Source organism: Chanodichthys erythropterus, chromosome 3, assembly GCF_024489055.1.
Source record: "Chanodichthys erythropterus isolate Z2021 chromosome 3, ASM2448905v1, whole genome shotgun sequence".
Taxonomy (NCBI): Eukaryota; Metazoa; Chordata; class Actinopteri; order Cypriniformes; family Xenocyprididae; genus Chanodichthys; species Chanodichthys erythropterus.
Window position 1 is genome coordinate 56,956,023 of NC_090223.1, and position 18,689 is coordinate 56,974,711.

Genomic DNA, 18,689 nt, shown 5'->3' on the forward strand with positions numbered 1-18,689 from the left:
CCACTTGGCCCATAAATACGTCATACAAGACCCATATATGTGTTCCCAGTTCAAACCCATGCCCACTTGGCCCATAAATATGTCATACAAGACCCATATATGTGTTCCCAGTTCAAACCCATGCCCACTTGGCCCATAAAAATCCTATGCAAGATCCATATGTGCATTCCCAGTTCAAACCCATGCCCACTTGACCCATAAATATGCCATTCAAGACCCATATATGTGTTCCCAGTTCAAACCCATGCCCACTTGGCCCATAAATATGTCATACAAGACCCATATATGTGTTCCCAGTTCAAACCCATGCCCACTTGGCCCATAAAAATTCTATGCAGGACCCATATGTGCATTCCCAGTTCAAACCTATGCCCACTTGGCCCATAAAAATTCTATGCAGGACCCATATGTGCATTCCTAGTTCAATCCCATGCCCACTTGGCCCATAAATATGTCATGCAAGACCCATATATGTGTTCCCAGTTCAAACCCATGCCCACTTGGCCCATAAAAATTCTATGCAGGACCCATATGTGCATTCCCAGTTCAAACCCATGCCCACTTGGCCCATAAATATGCCATTCAAGACCCATATATGTGTTCCCAGATCAAACCCATGCCCACTTGGCCCATAAATATGTCATACAAGACCCATATATGTGTTCCCAGTTCAAACCCATGCCCACTTGGCCCATAAAAATTCTATGCAGGACCCATATGTGCATTCCCAGTTCAAACCCATGCCCACTTGGCCCATAAATATGCCATTCAAGACCCATATATGTGTTCCCAGATCAAACCCATGCCCACTTGGCCCATAAATACGTCATGCAAGACCCATATATGTGTTCCCAGTTCAAACCCATGCCCACTTGGCCCATAAAAATTCTATGCAGGACCCATATGTGCATTCCCAGTTCAAACCCATGCCCACTTGGCCCATGCCTGTCCCTTATGGGGCCCATGTAATCAGCTCATATGGGCTTCCTATGTGGGACTCGTACTACAAAACCTACATGGGACCCGCTGATTTCACCCAGCCAAAGCCCATGCCCACACAGTACCCATGGAACCTGTAGTTAACCCATCTGGGCCCCACGTGTCATTGCTGGCTGGGTACAGGTGATTAAAGATACAATGGAGGAGAAGAGGGAGGATTTTAATGTGATGGTTTAAAAAAAAAAACTGTATGAAGATGTCAAGAAAGGCAATGGCTAGATGAAATTAAAAAAAAAGGGACAAAGAGAAAATAAGATGATGGTGTTTTTAAAATGTAAAGAAAAGAGGGTGGGTTTCAATTTGGGTACTGTGAAAATGTTCTATGATTTTTTTTTATAAATGGAGTTTTTTTTTTTTTTTTTTTCTATTGCCAACCAGATCTGGTTAAGGCATTTTAATGAAATTGAAGAAAAAGATATTTGGAAGAATAGAACATGGAAATGGTTGGATGTAGATTTAGAATGTTTTGACTATTTTATCAGACAAAATGTGATCTCTGCAGAAATGAGATTGTGTATAATGCAGAAGGAAACAAATGCCCAATGTAAAGTCTGTAAAAATGAGGATGAAGGTATTTTACATTTGTTTTTTATTATGTGAAAAGCTTAACCCATTTTTTAATGAACTGAAAGGAATTGTCAAAGAATTAAGAGAAAATAAAGAGGTTACTGACTGGAATAGATTTTTTATTCTGGGAATGACAGAGAACAAAGAAAATAAGAAACTTGTGAATTTGTTTTTAATCTTTAAGCAAAAAAAAGCAATATGGAAAAGAAGAAATGTAGCCAAAAAAAGAGATTTTATTCTAAACGTATGGGTGCTTTTTACAGTTTTTTACGATTGTTTACACACTAAAAATTTCCACACAATTTGCAAAATTCTACTCCAATGAGCAAAACACCTCCACATATTTGCACAACATTACACACAATGTCTGCTTCACCCCTTTTGCAAAACATTACACACAGTGGCTACGTTTACATGCACCAATTTTCGTCAATCCGAATGAATTGAATCCGATTGCAGATCTGTTTACATGTACTCTAAACATTGTAATCTGATTCAAATATCCGTTTATATGTATTTTATATACATTCCAATCAAAACCTTTGCGCACGCGCTCTGCATGTGTGACATCATATCAATCGCACTTGCGGTAACCCAGGTTACATCAACAGACGATGATCATGTATCGACGATAACCAGAGATGTTGTCAAAGGCATCAAATCTTGGCAATATTAAGAGGATTTGGTATTTGCAATTAATGTAGGCCTAGTCCTGCTACATTCTAGTCAATTATTATTACTATTAGGTTCAGTTTCTTGTATTATTAAATTAATATTATACTACGTGCTGTGAGGGTAATAAAAGATTAGGCTATTAGCTACCTTTGAAAATGTTTTAAACAATGAATTATTATATTAATATTATATTAAGCAATGAATTATAGGCCTATAACTAATAAAAAATTATTAAGAGTGTAGGCTATAATATTTCCTAACACTGCAGTCATCAATCAAAATTAGCGGGCAGATGACAAATAAGGTTGAAACAGCATTTTTTTAAATAAAGTTCTAAATTGCTTGAGAATTGTATGAGTTCAAATACTGTTGTTTTTAAAACTGTTAGAGGTTAGCAGATTTTTTTTCTCATTATGTAATTTATTAAGCTTTTCTCACAGCTCCAGGCAAAATATGTCCTGCGGTGTGACATGACATTACTATAAAATTCAAATATTGAAATATTATTAATTTCAAATACAAACCAGGTATGTTTTAAGTTTAACAAGTATTCTTAAAGAATGATCATTAAAATTCTGCATATATATTTTTTTCACAGCTGTTTTTCGATTATATTCTTTGCTTGTGCCATCTTTTACCACTCACTCCAGTGGAAATATTGTGTAAAATGAGAATATTTGAAAATGTTTATTATTTTTTAATATAGTTATATTATGCAGTGTTTTCAAATTCATATAATTATTTACGCTAGTTAACATAGTAAAAGTCGTTTAATTGTGTTTGAAGTGATGTCACACCACAGGACATCCCGTCACACCACAGGACGAAATGAGACACTGTATGAACATTTATGGTGAAATTTATTGAATATTTTTGTAACAAACAAATTCTTTATCTTCATTTGAAAATTATGAAACATATCAGTACAATCTCATTTCTATTTTTAACTTAAAATACTAAACAAATATCTTGTTTCTCAGGAGAAAGTCATTAAAATCATGCTAAAATAATTAAAAGCATGTTAAAATCATCAATTCAGCTCTTTGAACAAAGATTCCAGTGAACGAGAAATTTGACATTCTGGAGTCGTCACTAACAAAAGAGTGTTAAACAGACCATAAACATGACGAGCTGTTAGAGCCAATATTTAAAAAAAAAAAAAAAAAAGATGAAATTATTTCACAGGAGAAATGGTAAACTTATGTGTTGAACATGAGCCAGTCCATGTTTGTTAACTTCGCAACTTGACCATGGGGCTCAGCCTCTGAAATCTTACCAATTATGTCACTCCGCAAGTAGGTATCTTCTCTGTCAGGCCACTGAAAGGCATTCTTGTTTCCATGTTGAACCATACAGTCTGCCTGTATTTCCTCTCCCTGAATATTCAACACTTGGCCCACATATCGCTTCTCATCATATTTTACTATGATGAACTTTCCCACTTCAAACACTTGGTCTTGGTCACTTTCAACATCTTCATCCAAGAAGGACGGGATAGGGATAGAGATAATCTCTTGAGCTGGACTGTCACCAGCCATTGTGACTTTTGTAACCTTGAAGCAGCCACACACTTTTGGGTAGCTGCAGAAGCAACTTACTGCCCTATGATACACCTCCCCTGGTGTTGTAGAGAAAATCTGGTGTGTACCAAGTATGCCTTTCACAGCAGGGAGCACAGGAGGGAGCAGTTTGTCAAATTCTTCTATGTCCTTTTCCTCAATCCATTTCATTTGGATTTTCATCTCCTCTTTGCTGGACAAGAAGTCAAAGAGGGCCTCTGCGGTTTGCAGATCAGCTCCCCTTTGGACAGCCTGATCTGCCATCCGCTTCACACAAGCTCCAACCCATTCAGGAGCTCCTTTTCCGTGGCCCCGTTCACTGTAATTCCATGTGAGACACTGGAACCCCCAGGTAAATGGCAGCGTACTCATTAGGAAACAATTTGCCTTGTTGCGATACTGTGTCACAGGACCATCACTGATGAGGTGGAGTGACTCAGACTGTGTGTCATGCTGCATTTGGCTCGGTGGCGCTGCTCTGCTGGCGACTTGGACGCATGAACACTGGCCAGTTTGTTTGTTGTTTTAATGTTGTTATCTATTTATATATTTACTTTCTTTATAAGTTGTTAATCAAGTTGATCTGAGTTTCACTACAATGAAGATGCTACTGGCATATTTTTTGTTGCTGGTACTTGTTGGAAGGGAGGTGTCCGCTCTGAATCAAGTGACACCTGTACGCACAGTTGGCGTGCTACCGATCTACTACAGCAGAGAGGAGTTGCTTTCGTTAAGGCCTGCAAAGTCAACGTTACAAACGGATATACCAGAGGTCGTCAGGAGGCAGCGTGCTTATTTAGTGCGACCTCGTAGAAGAGGAAAGAGAGGAGGTATTCGACTACGTCTTCGGAATCGGGGCAACAAACCACCGCTTCCATCCATGATTCTAAGCAATGTGCGGTCTCTGAGGAATAAGATAGAAGAGCTGCGTACACTTTCAAGGATTTGCTATGAGTATCGTGAATCCTGCTTGATGGCATTTACAGAGACCTGGCTGCACCCTGACGTTCCCAACTCACTCGTTGAGCTAGAAGGGTTTTCTCTGGTTCGAGCAGACAGGGATGAAACTTCGGGGAAGACAATAGGCGGTGGCGTCTGTGTTTACATCAGAGATGAATGGTGCAGCCAATATACGGTGAGGGAGTCATTGTGCAATCCAGACGTGGAATTACTCTGTTTATCATTGAGACCCTTTTATCTTCCGCGAGAATTTGGTAATATAATAATTTGTGCAGCATATGTTCCACCGAGCGGGAATGCTGTTAAAGCTGCTGGCTGTATAACTGATTGTGTTTATAATCAACTAAAGCGTACTCCAGAAGCTCCTATTTTTATACTTGGTGATTTTAATCACTGCGAACTGGGCTGCACACTCCCGGGGTATGAACAATATATTAAATGTGTTACCCGAGGCAATAAGATCTTAGACAAATGCTACGGGAATGTGAAAGATGCATATGTGGCCAAGCCCAAAACCCCTCTGTCGAACTGTGATCACAATGTTATTTATTTGATTCCTATTTATAAAACACTTTTAAAAAGGTCAAAGCCACAGACAAAGACCGTATCTGTTTGGTCGGAAGACAGCATTGAAAATTTAAAGGGCTGCTTTGCCTGCACCGACTGGGAACTGTTTCATGCAATGGACATTGAGGATGCCACAGAGACAATAACAGACTATATTAACTTTTGTGTGGACACAGTTGTTGAAAAGAAAACTATAACTGTATTTCCTAATAACAAAAGTTATATAACAAAGGAAGTTAAGGAGTGCCTAAATAGGAAGAAGTTGGCTTTTAACAATCATGATAAAACTGAATTAAAATTGGCCCAAAAGGAATTAAATTCTCTGTTGAAGGAGGCAAGAAAAAGACACAGAGATATTATAGAACACAGTTTTAACTCAGGGAATTCCAGAAAATTATGGGATGCTATGAAAGTAGTAACCAATATGGAACCCAGCCGGAAAAGGTTAATAACTAGTAACGATCGGCAAAGAGCTAATGAATTGAATTAATTTTTTCTCAGGTTTGAGTCTCCCTTGGAGCAAATGGCTGATGTGGATTCTATTATATGTAATACAGATCAGAGATTAGAGGTACCCCCACATGTAGTTTGTTCGTTATTTAGAGGTATACATACAAAAAAATCTACAGGTCCAGATGGAATTTCTGCCTTCTTGTTAAAGACTTGTGCTTATGAACTTACTTCAGCATTTTATCCTATCTTTCAAAGATCTTTAGATTTGCATAGCATCCCTTCCTTGTGGAAAAAATCTATAATCATGCCAGTTCCCAAGAAAAATGGTCGAGTCGAGAACTGCGATTTTAGACCTGTGGCTCTGACTTCAAACGTTATGAAATGTTTTGAAAAAATTGTAGTAAATGTTTTAAAGTATGAGGTTAAATCAGCCCTTGATCCATTTCAGTTCGCTTATAAGGCCGGACGGGGCACCGAGGATGCCATTAATTGTATCACTCACTTGGTGAGTAGACACTTAGAAGATACTCAAGCATATGCACGTTTACTTTTTATAGATTTTAGTTCTGCATTTAATACACTCCAACCTAACATCTTGATTAGGAAGCTGACAGAGTTGAATGTGAACCCCTTTTGTATTAAGTGGTTTTATTCTTTTTTAACAAACCGTACACAACAGGTCAGGATTAACAACTCTTACTCAGAGGTCAAAAACACTAATATAGGGGCCCCGCAGGGTTGTGTTAGTTCACCCATCTTGTTTACGTTATATACTAATGAGTGTGTGTCATGTCAGGATAACAACTTTTTAATTAAATTCTCAGATGACACTGCAATACTGAGTTTACTGTACAGGAACACCACACCTCTGCAGTATTTTGATGAAGTTTTGAGGTTTGTTGGTTGGTGTGACGATAATTTTCTGATTTTAAATGGAAAAAAGACTGTTGGGATGATCTTTGACCCCAGATCTGTGGGGGACCATAGCCCTGTAATAATACATGGAAATATTATTGAACAGGTTTCATCATACAAATATTTGGGTGTTTATATAGACAGTTCTTTATGTTGGTCCTCCCACATTAATAGTCTGTGTTCTAGATTGCAGCAAAGGCTATATTTCTTGCGAAGGTTAAAAATGTTTGGGGTAAATCAGAAGATTTTATTTTTGTTTTATCAGTCTGTTTGTGAAAGTCTGATAAGATATGGAATAACAGCATGGTATGGAAACCTGACTGTCCAAGTAAAATCAAAACTCGTACGTCTTGTCCATATGGCTCAAAAAATTGTCGGGTGTGAGGAGAAACAATCTTTACAAGAGCTGTATGAGATATCTATTTTAAGACAAGCTAAGAAAATTGTTGTTGATGAGACTCACATTTTACATGAGGATTTTAAGATGTTGCCCTCCGGTAGACGATTGAGGATTTTGAAGTGCAAATCAAATCGCTACAAAAATTCTTTTGTGCCAACTGCAGTCAAATTATTTAATAGGGAATTGCTTAAATGAAAGAATAGGTAGGGTATGTTGTTGTTTTATCTGGCTTGTGGTTTTAGCAATTTTTTTATGTTTGTACTGTTCATGTGTGTTAATGTTGTATTGGCTTTGTCATGGCTGTCCAAGATGAATTTCTCAGCAATGGGACAATAAAGTATATTCTGATTCTGATTTGGAGGTCTTCAATGACTGGCTGTAAGTGAGCCCATACAGCACGCTCATCATGCCTCAGAGATTTTGAGATGGTTGCAAAGCTCTGAATGGCCGTTTTGGTGTAGGCAACCACTGTATGTATGGTTACTTGGTTTCTATTTCCACCAAAGTGGAAAGATTGAATTTCTGTGTTCAGTTTGCATCCATAATTTTCAGAGAAATCAACGTGCAACACCAAATCATTTTCTTGCAATTTCTCCTTTAACTCCCTCATTTTGGCTGATTGGTGCATCCCATTGAATTGATGGGAGGCAATTGACTCCAGGTCACGCTGGAAGGTCTCTGCAGCTTTCCCAGTGTTCCCTCAACCCCTTTTTTAACCCAGTTTGTGAACACCTTTTCCCCTACAGTCACCTTCACCCGCTCCCACTGCTCCCACCTAGCGAATTCATCAGGATTGTGTGATTTGAGACGCACCTCATCAAAACAGCAGTTGGTGCATTGCCTGTACATACATTTTTGTTCCTCTGTGTTACAAGTAATGGAGGAAAGAAGATTAGACAGGCTTTTGGTTGAAATCATGCCTTTAAAAACCAAAGAGTCAATCAGTAGGCGCTTGTTTTCATGCTGGTAGCATGCACAGGTATTTCTATCTGTTGGCCTGGTCTCTGTTATGTGCTTGGGCCTGTAGCGAGCAAACTGCCGGTACGACATTTGCATTGTGAAGCTAGATTCTTGGTTGTATTCAGAGTGTAGCTGAATTTTGTTGTTTTTCCGGCCCACAGTATCCCTTTTCCCTGCCAAGAGCCGGCTGTTTTCATCCCTGGAAAGAAAGTTGGTGACTTGCTGTTTTTTTTGTGTCGCAGCTCTTTTCGTTGAAGATCTGAGGGTAGGTTGACGTGCTTTCTTAGCTTTATTCCAGCGATGCTTTTGAATCCTCATTTTACTATTGGCTTTTTTCATGCCATCAAGCATTGCTTTTAGCTTCTTGTTTTCTCTTTCCAGCCTCTTAATTTTTGCTGTCAACTTGGGTGGACAAACTCTTTCGGGGGGACTTGGAATTGGGGAAATAGAACCATGAGCAGGAGAAAGATTAACTGGACTAAAGGACACATCAAGAGCTTCGGGTGATGGGGGAGTAATATCCAAAATGGCTGCCAGATCCTCCTTCTTCTTCCTGTTCCTTGCCTTTGTCTTCTTCCATTGCTCACGAAGCTTTGCTCGCTTATGTTTTGGGAGGCTGGTTATATTTCGTGGTTGAATTTCTCCTTTAGCTTTCTTTTCTTGATATCTGTTGATGGAACAGAGATAGTTGTTTCATGTTTTCTATACAAGTGTACATCTTAGAGAATGTTTCACCAATCAAATTTGCCTATTATATTCCCTATATATATCCCTATTATTTACTTTCTCCTTCTCTCCCTAAGGATCTCCTCGTGCCTGGCTTCATCCTGCGCTAACCTTTCCCGGTACCTCCTTGTCCTTTCTTTGCTCATGCCTAAAAACTGACAAAAATCACTTTAAAAACAATGATCAGTGACTGTTAACATACACATACAACAAACAAATGAAAACAGATATATATTTATGTTTAATATATGTATAATATAGGTATATTATGTATAATGAAGACAGATATATATTTGTTTAATATATGTATAATATAGGTATATTATATATAATATTTACAATATTTGATTAATATATATATATATATATATATATATATATATATATATATATAGAGAGAGAGAGAGAGAGAGAGAGAGAGACAGAGATATATTTATATTTATGTTTAATATTGCAAACATAACAGACGAGAATCTAGCTAGACATCTGACTTAATTATGTCACACTACAGGACGGGCTGTCACACCACAGGACTCTTTCACCTTTGCAGCCATTTTGAGTAATTGCTATACAAGACTGAACTTGGGCATTACAGTAACTGAATAAGTTCATTGTTTTAAACCTGAATATGATTCTTTTTTTAAAAATATTTTTCTTTTTTCTCGAACTAGATCAGTCACACCACAGGACTATCAAAAATGGACACGTTCATGGTCTGACAGAAATGATGAAATTTATCAAATTAATAAGAAATTAACATGAAATATGAACAACACCAAATACATTTTATATCCCAAAATCATGATATTGAAATAAAATGTTCTATGCCCCACTGGCATGTGTTGTTTTAGTTGAGAAATGCAGTTCATTAAACATTTACACTTAATTACAGAAAAAACATGCGTCACGTCATCTGCCCTAGCGCAGCTTTACTTCAAGCACCGACTTAAAAAAACAACCTGTTTAACACGAAATAATATTATTCTCGTTTGTTTCACAAGCCATATGTATGGACACAAGAAAAATAATGAAATAAATTAAGACAGTTACCGTTATCAGCATTTTATGCTGAAATTCGTCTCTGAGAGGATATGCTCTGTTAATGCAGCGTCAGACAGCTCCGTCACTTTTTACTTTCACTTTGAATACTGACCGAGGTTGAGACTTTTTCACCAGCATAACTATTGTGTGATATCCATTGGCTCCCCTTCTTGTTTTAAAACGGAAAGATTTCCAATATTGTGACGAAGGGATACATCTTTAAAACTAAAGAAGTGAACATGAACTTGCGCACTGCATAATGCGTGTCAACACTGCATTGCGCATGTGCCCCAGAGACTTCTGAATACGATTGAGAAAGTAGTCGGATTCAAGCGTTTACATGGTCATTTTTTGCTGTTGGATCGGATTAGAAAAGGAATAGCCCCGGACAGCCCCGGCCCAATTTAAAGGCAGGGTAGGCAAAAAATTTTGTCCCAAAATTGTTTAAACTTTCTATATATATCCATGCATAATTAAAATGTAAGAACTCTGATAAAAAGAGTATAAAAATCGAGTGACTCTAGACCGTTTAATCTGTATTAAACACAGCTCATTATTTCCATCCGGGACGAAACATAGGATTGGCTGAGGCGACTGTCACTCTCTCGCAACCATGGCAACCACCCTTTTGACACACATGACCTGCCCACTTGCGCGCGCGCGCGCGTTTGATTTGGGGAATTCAAGAGGCATGGATCCTAGGAATACCAAAACAATGGCAGAGAAACAGCAAGCAAAATTCACAGTACCGGCCTATGCAGTTAGTAAAGGCAAACCAGGCAAAAAAAGGAAGACCGTAACAGTACATGAAAAGGCAATGAACAAAAAGTCTTTGGATAAACAAAGAAATAAAACGCGAGTTAATATCGGCGTGGCTTTCCAGCGATGGAGAGAACTGAGAGCAGGATTGTGCAGTTTGCACGCATGCATCAATCGGCATTTATCATATATGCATCATATAACAGTGGCAGGTCCCGAGGCAGGCGCATATAACCACGGAAGGTCCCGAGGCAGGCGCGCATAACCGTGGCAGGTCCAGTGACAGCTCCCCCTGCCACGCAAAGATTTTACTCCCTCTCAACTGAGGGAACTCAAGGGGCTGAAAAGTGACTCCTTGATGGCTTTATTTCTGCTGGACAGGTAAATCTTTCTTTTTGTATTTTGATCATACATATTTTTTTGTTTATTTTTTCATGAAGCATGTGTCATTAGCACATGTAGCTGCGTAATATAGCTAACATAACATTACTCAGCGAGCCGTTGTAGAGACTATAAATAATCTATAGGCCTAGCTCAAGATGATAGCTATAGTGTTGAAATGTGCATAATTTTGCTTTAGATACATAAATACATGTTTAACAGATAGTAGGCCTAATGTTACTCATCTAGGAACTTTTCTTAGAACTATATTTACCCTCTGTCTAACTCTTTTACCATGTTCACCTGTAAGTTTACCTGCACGTTTTTTTTCGCCTTTGTTTTGTTTTTATATTCTCTACCTATGTTTACTGATGTCTTTATCTTGTATCTGTGTGTGTCGTACACACTTTGTTGTATGTGTGTGTTATTATTTTGTGTCTGCAATGCAGTTGTGAGTTGATATTTGAGTGTATGTTACTCTGTTTATCTGTAGAACAACGTATATGTTATGAATCTTACACGAAATTCATCTTCATCACAGTGTAAATGATGGTAATGGAAAAACGTGTATCATGCAACCTGTTTTTAGCTTTGCCTTATAGATAACTAGCTCGCTAGCGAATCAAAAAATATATATTTTAAACTTTACCAATATCAATATGCTAGCTTGATAGTGAGTACTAAAATACATCTTGTTTGTTTATCTTCATAATTATAAAGTTATATTCTGACATGATGTCACTACATGCACTGTGCTCCTTCCTCTCCGCTCGTCTCAGGTAAATAATGTGTCCTCCAGCTCAGTGGTCGGAGTCGCGCGCTCATGCGTTTTGGGGGCGTGGCTTTGGAAGGAGCCCAGAAGGGAGGGGGTGGAGTGAATGGAAATAATGAGCTGTCTTTAAAACAGTCATGAGAGGTCTACAGACACTCGATTTTTATACTTTATTTTTCAGAGTACTTACATTTTAATTATGTATTGATATATAAATAAAGTTTAAACAAATTTTGAAAAAAAGTTTTTTTATACATTTTTTACCTACCCTGCCTTTAACCCCTGTATATATATATATATATATATAAATATATAATATATATAAATATATAATATATATAAATATATAATATATATAAATATATAATATATATAAATATATATATATATATATATATATATATATATATATATATATATATATATATATAAGGGAACTCAGTTCCCTTTACGTTGCTCCTCATCTTCTGTTACTACTGTACATGAACATTATCCAGCCCATTCTGCTATATTGCTCCACTAGTTTTTATACCATGCTGTCAGTCATCAACAAAAATAAACTGAATAAAATAACATACATAGCTTCAAAAATAATACATGCTCCTACACCCAACATCTCAGAACTCAATGACAGAGCAATTGCCCGCCTTGCCCAAACCATAAGAGACCCAGAGCACCCTCTCAACTACCACTTTGCTCTCCTGCCCTCCGGGCGCAGGTACAGGACCCCGACATGGAGAAGGGCTCGTTTCAAAAAGAGCTTTGTACCATCTGCAATCTCAATTCTTAACAGGCTACAAAGTTGAACATCTACATCTTTTTTGTGCTTTTGTGTTGTTGTTTTTGTGTACATATGTTTTTTTTTTTTTTGTATGCCAGTTACGTGAACTGTATGACAGTCTGTGAAAACAAATTTCCCGTTAAGGGACAATAAAGTTATCTATCTATCTATCTATCTATCTATCTATCTATCTATCTATCTATCTATCTATATATATATATATTATATACTTTATATACTTTTTTTTTTTACATAGGGCCCCTTCCACCTTGGTGTCCTCGACCCTCAATCCTATGTTCACTCGTGCACAAGAGGCTGCCATTGTGAACATGGTTTTGACCAATAATTGTATCAGGCTGCGAGAAATCCAAGCCAATGTCATTAATGATGACCATATTTTCAATAACATCCAACAAATCTCTCTGTCAACATTAGGTCGAATCCTCAAGAAAAATCAAATATACATGAAGCAACTGTATCGGGTACCATTTGGCAGAAATTCAGAGAGAGTGAAACGTCTGCGCAATGAGTATGTGGAGGTATGTATTGTTCATTTTACTATGGTGTGGTATTGTGCACTGCTCATAATGTTCTGGCACAAAAAAATACTGTACAATAGATATTGAATAGCACCCTATTGTCTAGAGTCTTGCAAATGGATGCTCTAGAAATTCAACATGAATTTATATATGTGACCCGTCACGGAAACCAGCAGCACAACATTCGCGCAAAATGAGAAAGAAGCGTTTTTTTTTTTTTGTCAAAATTGTTTTGTTTTTTGTTTTTTTTTGCAGAATCTGTTAGTTGAGATCACGAAGAAGCCTCTCCGTGTTTGAGATAGCAGTATTGGTATATTTAAAAGCGTACATTTTAAGTTTGCAATCGGCTTGTTTTTTTGAGATTCTATCTCGCAGTAGGGGCGTGTCAATGTCGGTTTGTATTTCCTTACTGGAATCGGATACGCCGGCTTTTGTTTCTTTTGTTATTGGCCCCGCCCTCCAAGGGAAGCGTGGCTACTTAGTATGCAGCGCCGGCTCTGCTGGATTCTTTAGCTGCGGAAAATAGTGGCGAATTATTGGACATTTAGAGGCAAACAGACAGTTACATCCACGAAGAAGACCCTGACAAAGAGAAAGTGTGCCCGTGTGTCTATTGTTATTAGCTAGCTCAGGACTGTTGTTTTAATTAAATTACTATAACATGTTTTTAGATGGTAATGTTAGCATCTGCTATTAATTTGAATAACGCTTCAATTGCTTGAAGTGACTGTTGTGACTTAGCCCACATAAACCTGCCTGTTAGCATTCTTGAATTGAATGTGATGCTAATAATTTTAGCCCGTGGTGGAGAAAGTGCTACTTAATATTCTTAACAAGGATTTACTAAAGTAATAGTAAATGTATCATATTAAATTCCTACTTAAGTAAAAGTATAAAGTATCCGTAGCCGTAAAATGTGCATTATTAAGTCAAAAGTAAAATTATGAAGAGTTTAATGTACAGGATTTTTTTTTAATCCTTTGACTCAAACCACTAACTAAGGTCTAAACCAGGAAAGATAAATTAAAAGATAAATTACTGACATTTACAATGCACATTATCCTTTATTATTAATAGTATGCGGTCCGATTTTTCCCATTGCGTCTGTCGTTGCTATGCAACCATGCAGCTTTACAGGGGGAGCTTTACAGGGGGTATGGCTTATCTAAATGAGATGTAAATGAGCCCTATTGTCACTCCCAGCAGGTGAGAACAGGCAAGAACTGCACAAGTTTTAGAGGCATTTTCTCTCTTTAGAGCTTTTTTGAGTGCCTACCTTCTGATGGATCCGAAATGGTCAATATTCATATTCATGCATTTTTATTAATATTTATTTTTAATCATTTATGGCTTATGATTTATAAGTTTTACTCTTGCTTTCATATATTTATGTACTCATACTTTATAGATTAATTCTTATCATATTTTCAAGTATTTACTGGTGATTGTACCCTTATGGTTATTTTATATTTAAGAGAGTATGCTTGTTATGTTCAATTGTTCTTCAAGTGTTCCAGTGTGACAGGTCACGCTGACACGTTTGTGGTTAGGTATTGGACGCCTACCAAGTATTTCAGAAGTGATGTTTTTCAGAATTATTGCTCATTTGAATCTGATCAAAATATGTCTGCTGACATTTGCAAAATTCCCTATAGGGAATAAAACAACTATTTTTGACACTGGACCAGTAGATGACGTAATGGGTGAAATTAACCTTTTCTTTTAGAACAAAAACATCAATTTGTGTGGGATGTAAATTTCCCTATATGCTCATGGTATAAAGCTGACCGAGTTATTGATAATTCAGCTATTTCCCTCCTTTTCTCTCCTTGGCTTCTGCTTCTTGTCTCTTATCTGCAAATGCCTTAATTATTGCTCTTTTTGATCTCCATCTATTAGATACAACACTCTAAATTTATTATTAACTATTGACTAATACTTTATGATGGTTATCTTGCCTTTTAGTTTTATTAAGTATTTTTCATTATCGATTAAGGTTTTTGTGTGAGGCTAAATTTAATTGTAATGAATAAATAATTTTTCATCAACTTTATCTACTGCCTGGATCTCATTTTCACAAGTTTTTGCATTACTTCAAATGGCCATCAACATCCACATTTCCATGTGTTACACATCGTTGGAAAGCTTGGAGACTACACTTTCAGAATCTGTGTAACTTAAAATGCCCCCGAACCGACTTGTGTCCCTACTTTCCGTGATTGGTCACATATGTGGATGAGGCTGGATTTAACCTTACGAAAACAAGAAGAGGGAGAAATGTAATTGGACACAGGGCAATCACCAATGTGCCAGGGTAGCGAGGGGGTAACATCATCCTTTGTGCTGCTATTACACAAAATGGGGTCCTCCACCACCATGCAAATCTGGGACCCTATAATGCAAATCTAATACTTGCATTTCTTGACAGATTGCATGAGATTGTCACAGCATTAAACCAAGTGGACCAGATGTGGTACATTGTCGTTTGGGACAATGTCTCATTCCATCGGGCTGCTCTGGTCCACTGAATTGGTTCCATGAGCACCCTGAATTTTAAGTCTTATACCTTCCCCCATACTCCCCCTTCCTGAATCCAATAGAAGAGTTTTTTTCAGCATGGCGGTGGAAGGTATACGACCTGCGGCCCTATGACCGTTTGCCCCTCATTCAGGCCATGGAGCAGGCCTGTGATCATATCGAAGCAGCTTCTGTGCAGGGGTGGATTCATCACACGAGACGATTCTTCCAACGGTGCCTTGCCTTCACAAATATTGTGTATATGTTTTGACTGAAGTGTGTATGTTTTGACTGAAGTGTGGCATTTTGCAAACAATCTAGGAATTATGTCAGCTGAGTGTGGTGTTTGGATAATTGTGATTATATTTTTAAAAAAAGAACCCGGTTTTCATAATTACAATAAACAATTGAAAAAAACTGTAAACAGGTGGTAGAAAATTGTGGAAATGTTATACAATTATTTTAAAATGTAAAACAAGATGTTTTTTTTTTTGTTTTGTTTTTTATACAAATGATGTTATATGTATTTTTAAACAAGCATTTTTACATGCCAGGAGAAGAAGAACACTTATTGTTTTAGTTTCAGGGTTAAACTATGTTATGAAGGTGTTAAAAAGATACGTATGTGATGTTGCTGAAGGAACATTAATAAAATTCACAACTTTTAATGGCGATTTTAGTTGGACTATGAGATTAATGTAATTGTATGTCTAAGAAAAATTGTTTTGTTTTGTAATGAATAAAATATCAAAAAAAAAAAAAAAAAAAAAGCACACCCGATCTAGTCTGATCTCAGAAGCTAAGCAGAGTTGGGCCTAGTTAGTACTTGGATGGGAGACCGCCTGGGAATACCAGGTGCTGTAAGCTTTATGTTTTTTCTGAAAATATAAAGAGTGTCTGAATGTCTTAAATAGCCCACTCTTGGCTGCAGACTTCGCTTACGGCCATACCACTCTGAGGGCACTATTGAGCTACAGGAAGTGTGTTTGGCTGCAGTTAGGAGAGGAAGGCTCTCCTCCATTTTGTTTTTCTTACTGTTTTGTTTTTTGTGTTTTTTCATACTTTTAGTTTATTTTTTGTTTTGTTTTTTTCATTTAAACCACCTAACAGCAGCTTTTGCTGGCTTTTGCAATTATGGACGGAATAATGGATAACGATACTGGACTGGCTGGAGGAAGACGCACGGCAAACAACACTGGACTGGCAGGAGGACCACGAACGGCAAATGACACTGGACTGGCAGGAGGACAATGGAATGGATCAACGACTACGAGCAAAGAATGGAAAGAACCAACAAGTAAGAGAAAAGTTTGCTGAAGGGAAATACTTAAAAGAAGCTACAGTCATTGTGAATGGGGAGAATGTGATTGAGGTGAAAGCGGAGGACATTATTAAAGCTGTAACGGAGCAATGTGGACATGGTAAAATTTTAGCACCGAGACCAAGGCAAGGTAAAGAATACGAGCTGACAATGGAAAAGGAGGAAACGTGATAAACTGACTGAAGGACTGAAAGTTAAAGGAGTGATGTGTGAGGTGAAAAACTTGCAAAATCGTGATTATGTTGTTACCTTCATGCACCTGCCCGTCTACCTGGATCACGAAAAATTGGAGGGTTGGGGAGTTGATCCCATCAGTCAAATTAAAAGGAGATGCTACCCGGGCACCGACACAGAGGACGGAACAAGATTAAGGTCCGGTTCCCCAAAGATGTGGCATCCTTGCCATACAGCACGAGGCTTGAGACAGCCGAAGGGCAGCAGTATTTCCGGGTGATGCACAGCCATCAAGTGAAAACTTGTAGGCTGTGCTTGAGCCCGGATCACCTGATGAAGGACTGCCCAAACTTCATGTGCTACAAATGTGAGGAGAGGGGACATTTTGCAAAGGATTGCATTAAGTGCCCGGAGTGTCAAGAGGTTTTAAATAAATGTGAATGCTGGATGGAGGGAGAGGAAGGAGGAAGGGAAAAACAGGTGGGCGGACAGGTGCATGAAGGAAACAACGAGGAGGATGGACAAACTGATGAAAGACAAGAGGAAGAAGGAAAGAGCAACAGAGAGGAAGGAGAAAGTGAGAAAGACAACAGTAATAATAATGAACAAACGATCGAGCAGGACACTCAATGGACGGAAATGGAAATATCGGACAGTTTTAATACTTTTATGGAGGACGTGGAGAGAGATGGACATGGAAGGATGGATCAAAATAAAGAAATGGACAGTGAAGGAGAAATAAAGATGGACAGCATGGACAAAGACAGGACAAATAAGAAGAAGAGCTTTAAAGGTAAAACCAAATTTGGAAGGTGCAAGAAAAACAAAATGACAAAAAGTAACAAATATGATGTGTTAAGGGGCTTGGAAGGAGAAAATGGTGAATAATGGTTTTTAAGTATTTATTTGTCTTTCTTTTAATGGTTTTTGTTATGTTACTTTTAATGCAAGGGGACTGTTGGACATTGGAAAATTTGAAAAAGTAAAAGAGAAATGTAAAAGGGAAGATATTATAGCATTACAAGAAACGAACTGGAGAGAAAATGTTATGATTGATTATAAAAAGAGATGGGATGGAGGTATTTTATATAATAATGGAGATGGGAGGTTTGGAAGAGGTGTGGCTTTTTTAATGAAGGATGATGTTTTTAAAGTGAGTAAAATTGTGTATAAGGACAGGATGGGGAAGTGTATGGTAGTTGAGACAAAGTATGAAGGAAGAGATTTGATTTTAGTAAATGTACATGCACAAGTGGAGGAGAAGGAAAACAAAGAGTTTTTTAATGTTTTAAGAAATATTGTAAAGAAGTATAAAGAAATAATAATGATGGGGGATTGTAACAGTTTTTAGCAAGCAAGATATGGCTCAAGGAATGGTTTTCGGGATACGGGAAGAAAAGAATTAAAGGCATTAATGGAGGAAAATAATTTGATAGATGTGTGGAGATAAAGGAATGAACAGAAAAAAGAATTTTCAAGGAGACAAATAGTGAGGAGTTTTGTATGCCAAACCAGAATTGACTTTATGTAGTAGAAATGTGGAGAATTTTATTGAAAAGATTAAGTATGAAGAAACAAGTTTTAGTGATCACAAGTTTTTATTTTTTATAGTGGACTGGAGTA

At 37.5% G+C, this 18,689-nt stretch overlaps 1 protein-coding gene across 3 annotated transcripts; it reads right to left on the bottom strand.

The window, feature by feature from the left end:
- Positions 1-2,967: 2,967 nt before the first annotated feature.
- On the bottom strand, positions 2,968-10,099 carry LOC137013634 (uncharacterized). Of its 3 annotated transcripts, none has more exons than XM_067377591.1 (3): positions 9,935-10,099; positions 8,839-8,936; positions 2,968-8,722 (listed from the first exon to the last, which is right to left on the bottom strand). In XM_067377591.1, exons 2-3 carry the CDS (start codon positions 8,925-8,927, stop codon positions 7,702-7,704), a joined length of 1,110 nt encoding a protein of 369 aa, XP_067233692.1. In that variant the 5' UTR covers positions 8,928-8,936; positions 9,935-10,099; the 3' UTR covers positions 2,968-7,701. The 3 variants fall into 3 exon arrangements, 2 of the variants coding, with proteins under 2 accessions (XP_067233692.1, XP_067233683.1); XM_067377582.1 differs by having other exon boundaries at positions 8,839-8,929; positions 9,832-10,099; XR_010893755.1 differs by lacking the exon at positions 8,839-8,936 and having other exon boundaries at positions 9,832-10,099.
- Between the last annotated feature and the right edge of the window lie 8,590 nt (positions 10,100-18,689).

Coding starts and splice junctions, on each gene's coding strand:
- LOC137013634 (XM_067377591.1), bottom strand. CDS start 8,927: ATGAGCAAAGAAAGGACAAGGAGGTACCGGGAAAGGTTAGCGCAGGAT. Junction 8,723..8,838: donor CTTAGGGAGAGAAGGAGAAA/GTAAATAATAGG, acceptor TTCCATCAACAG/ATATCAAGAAAAGAAAGCTA.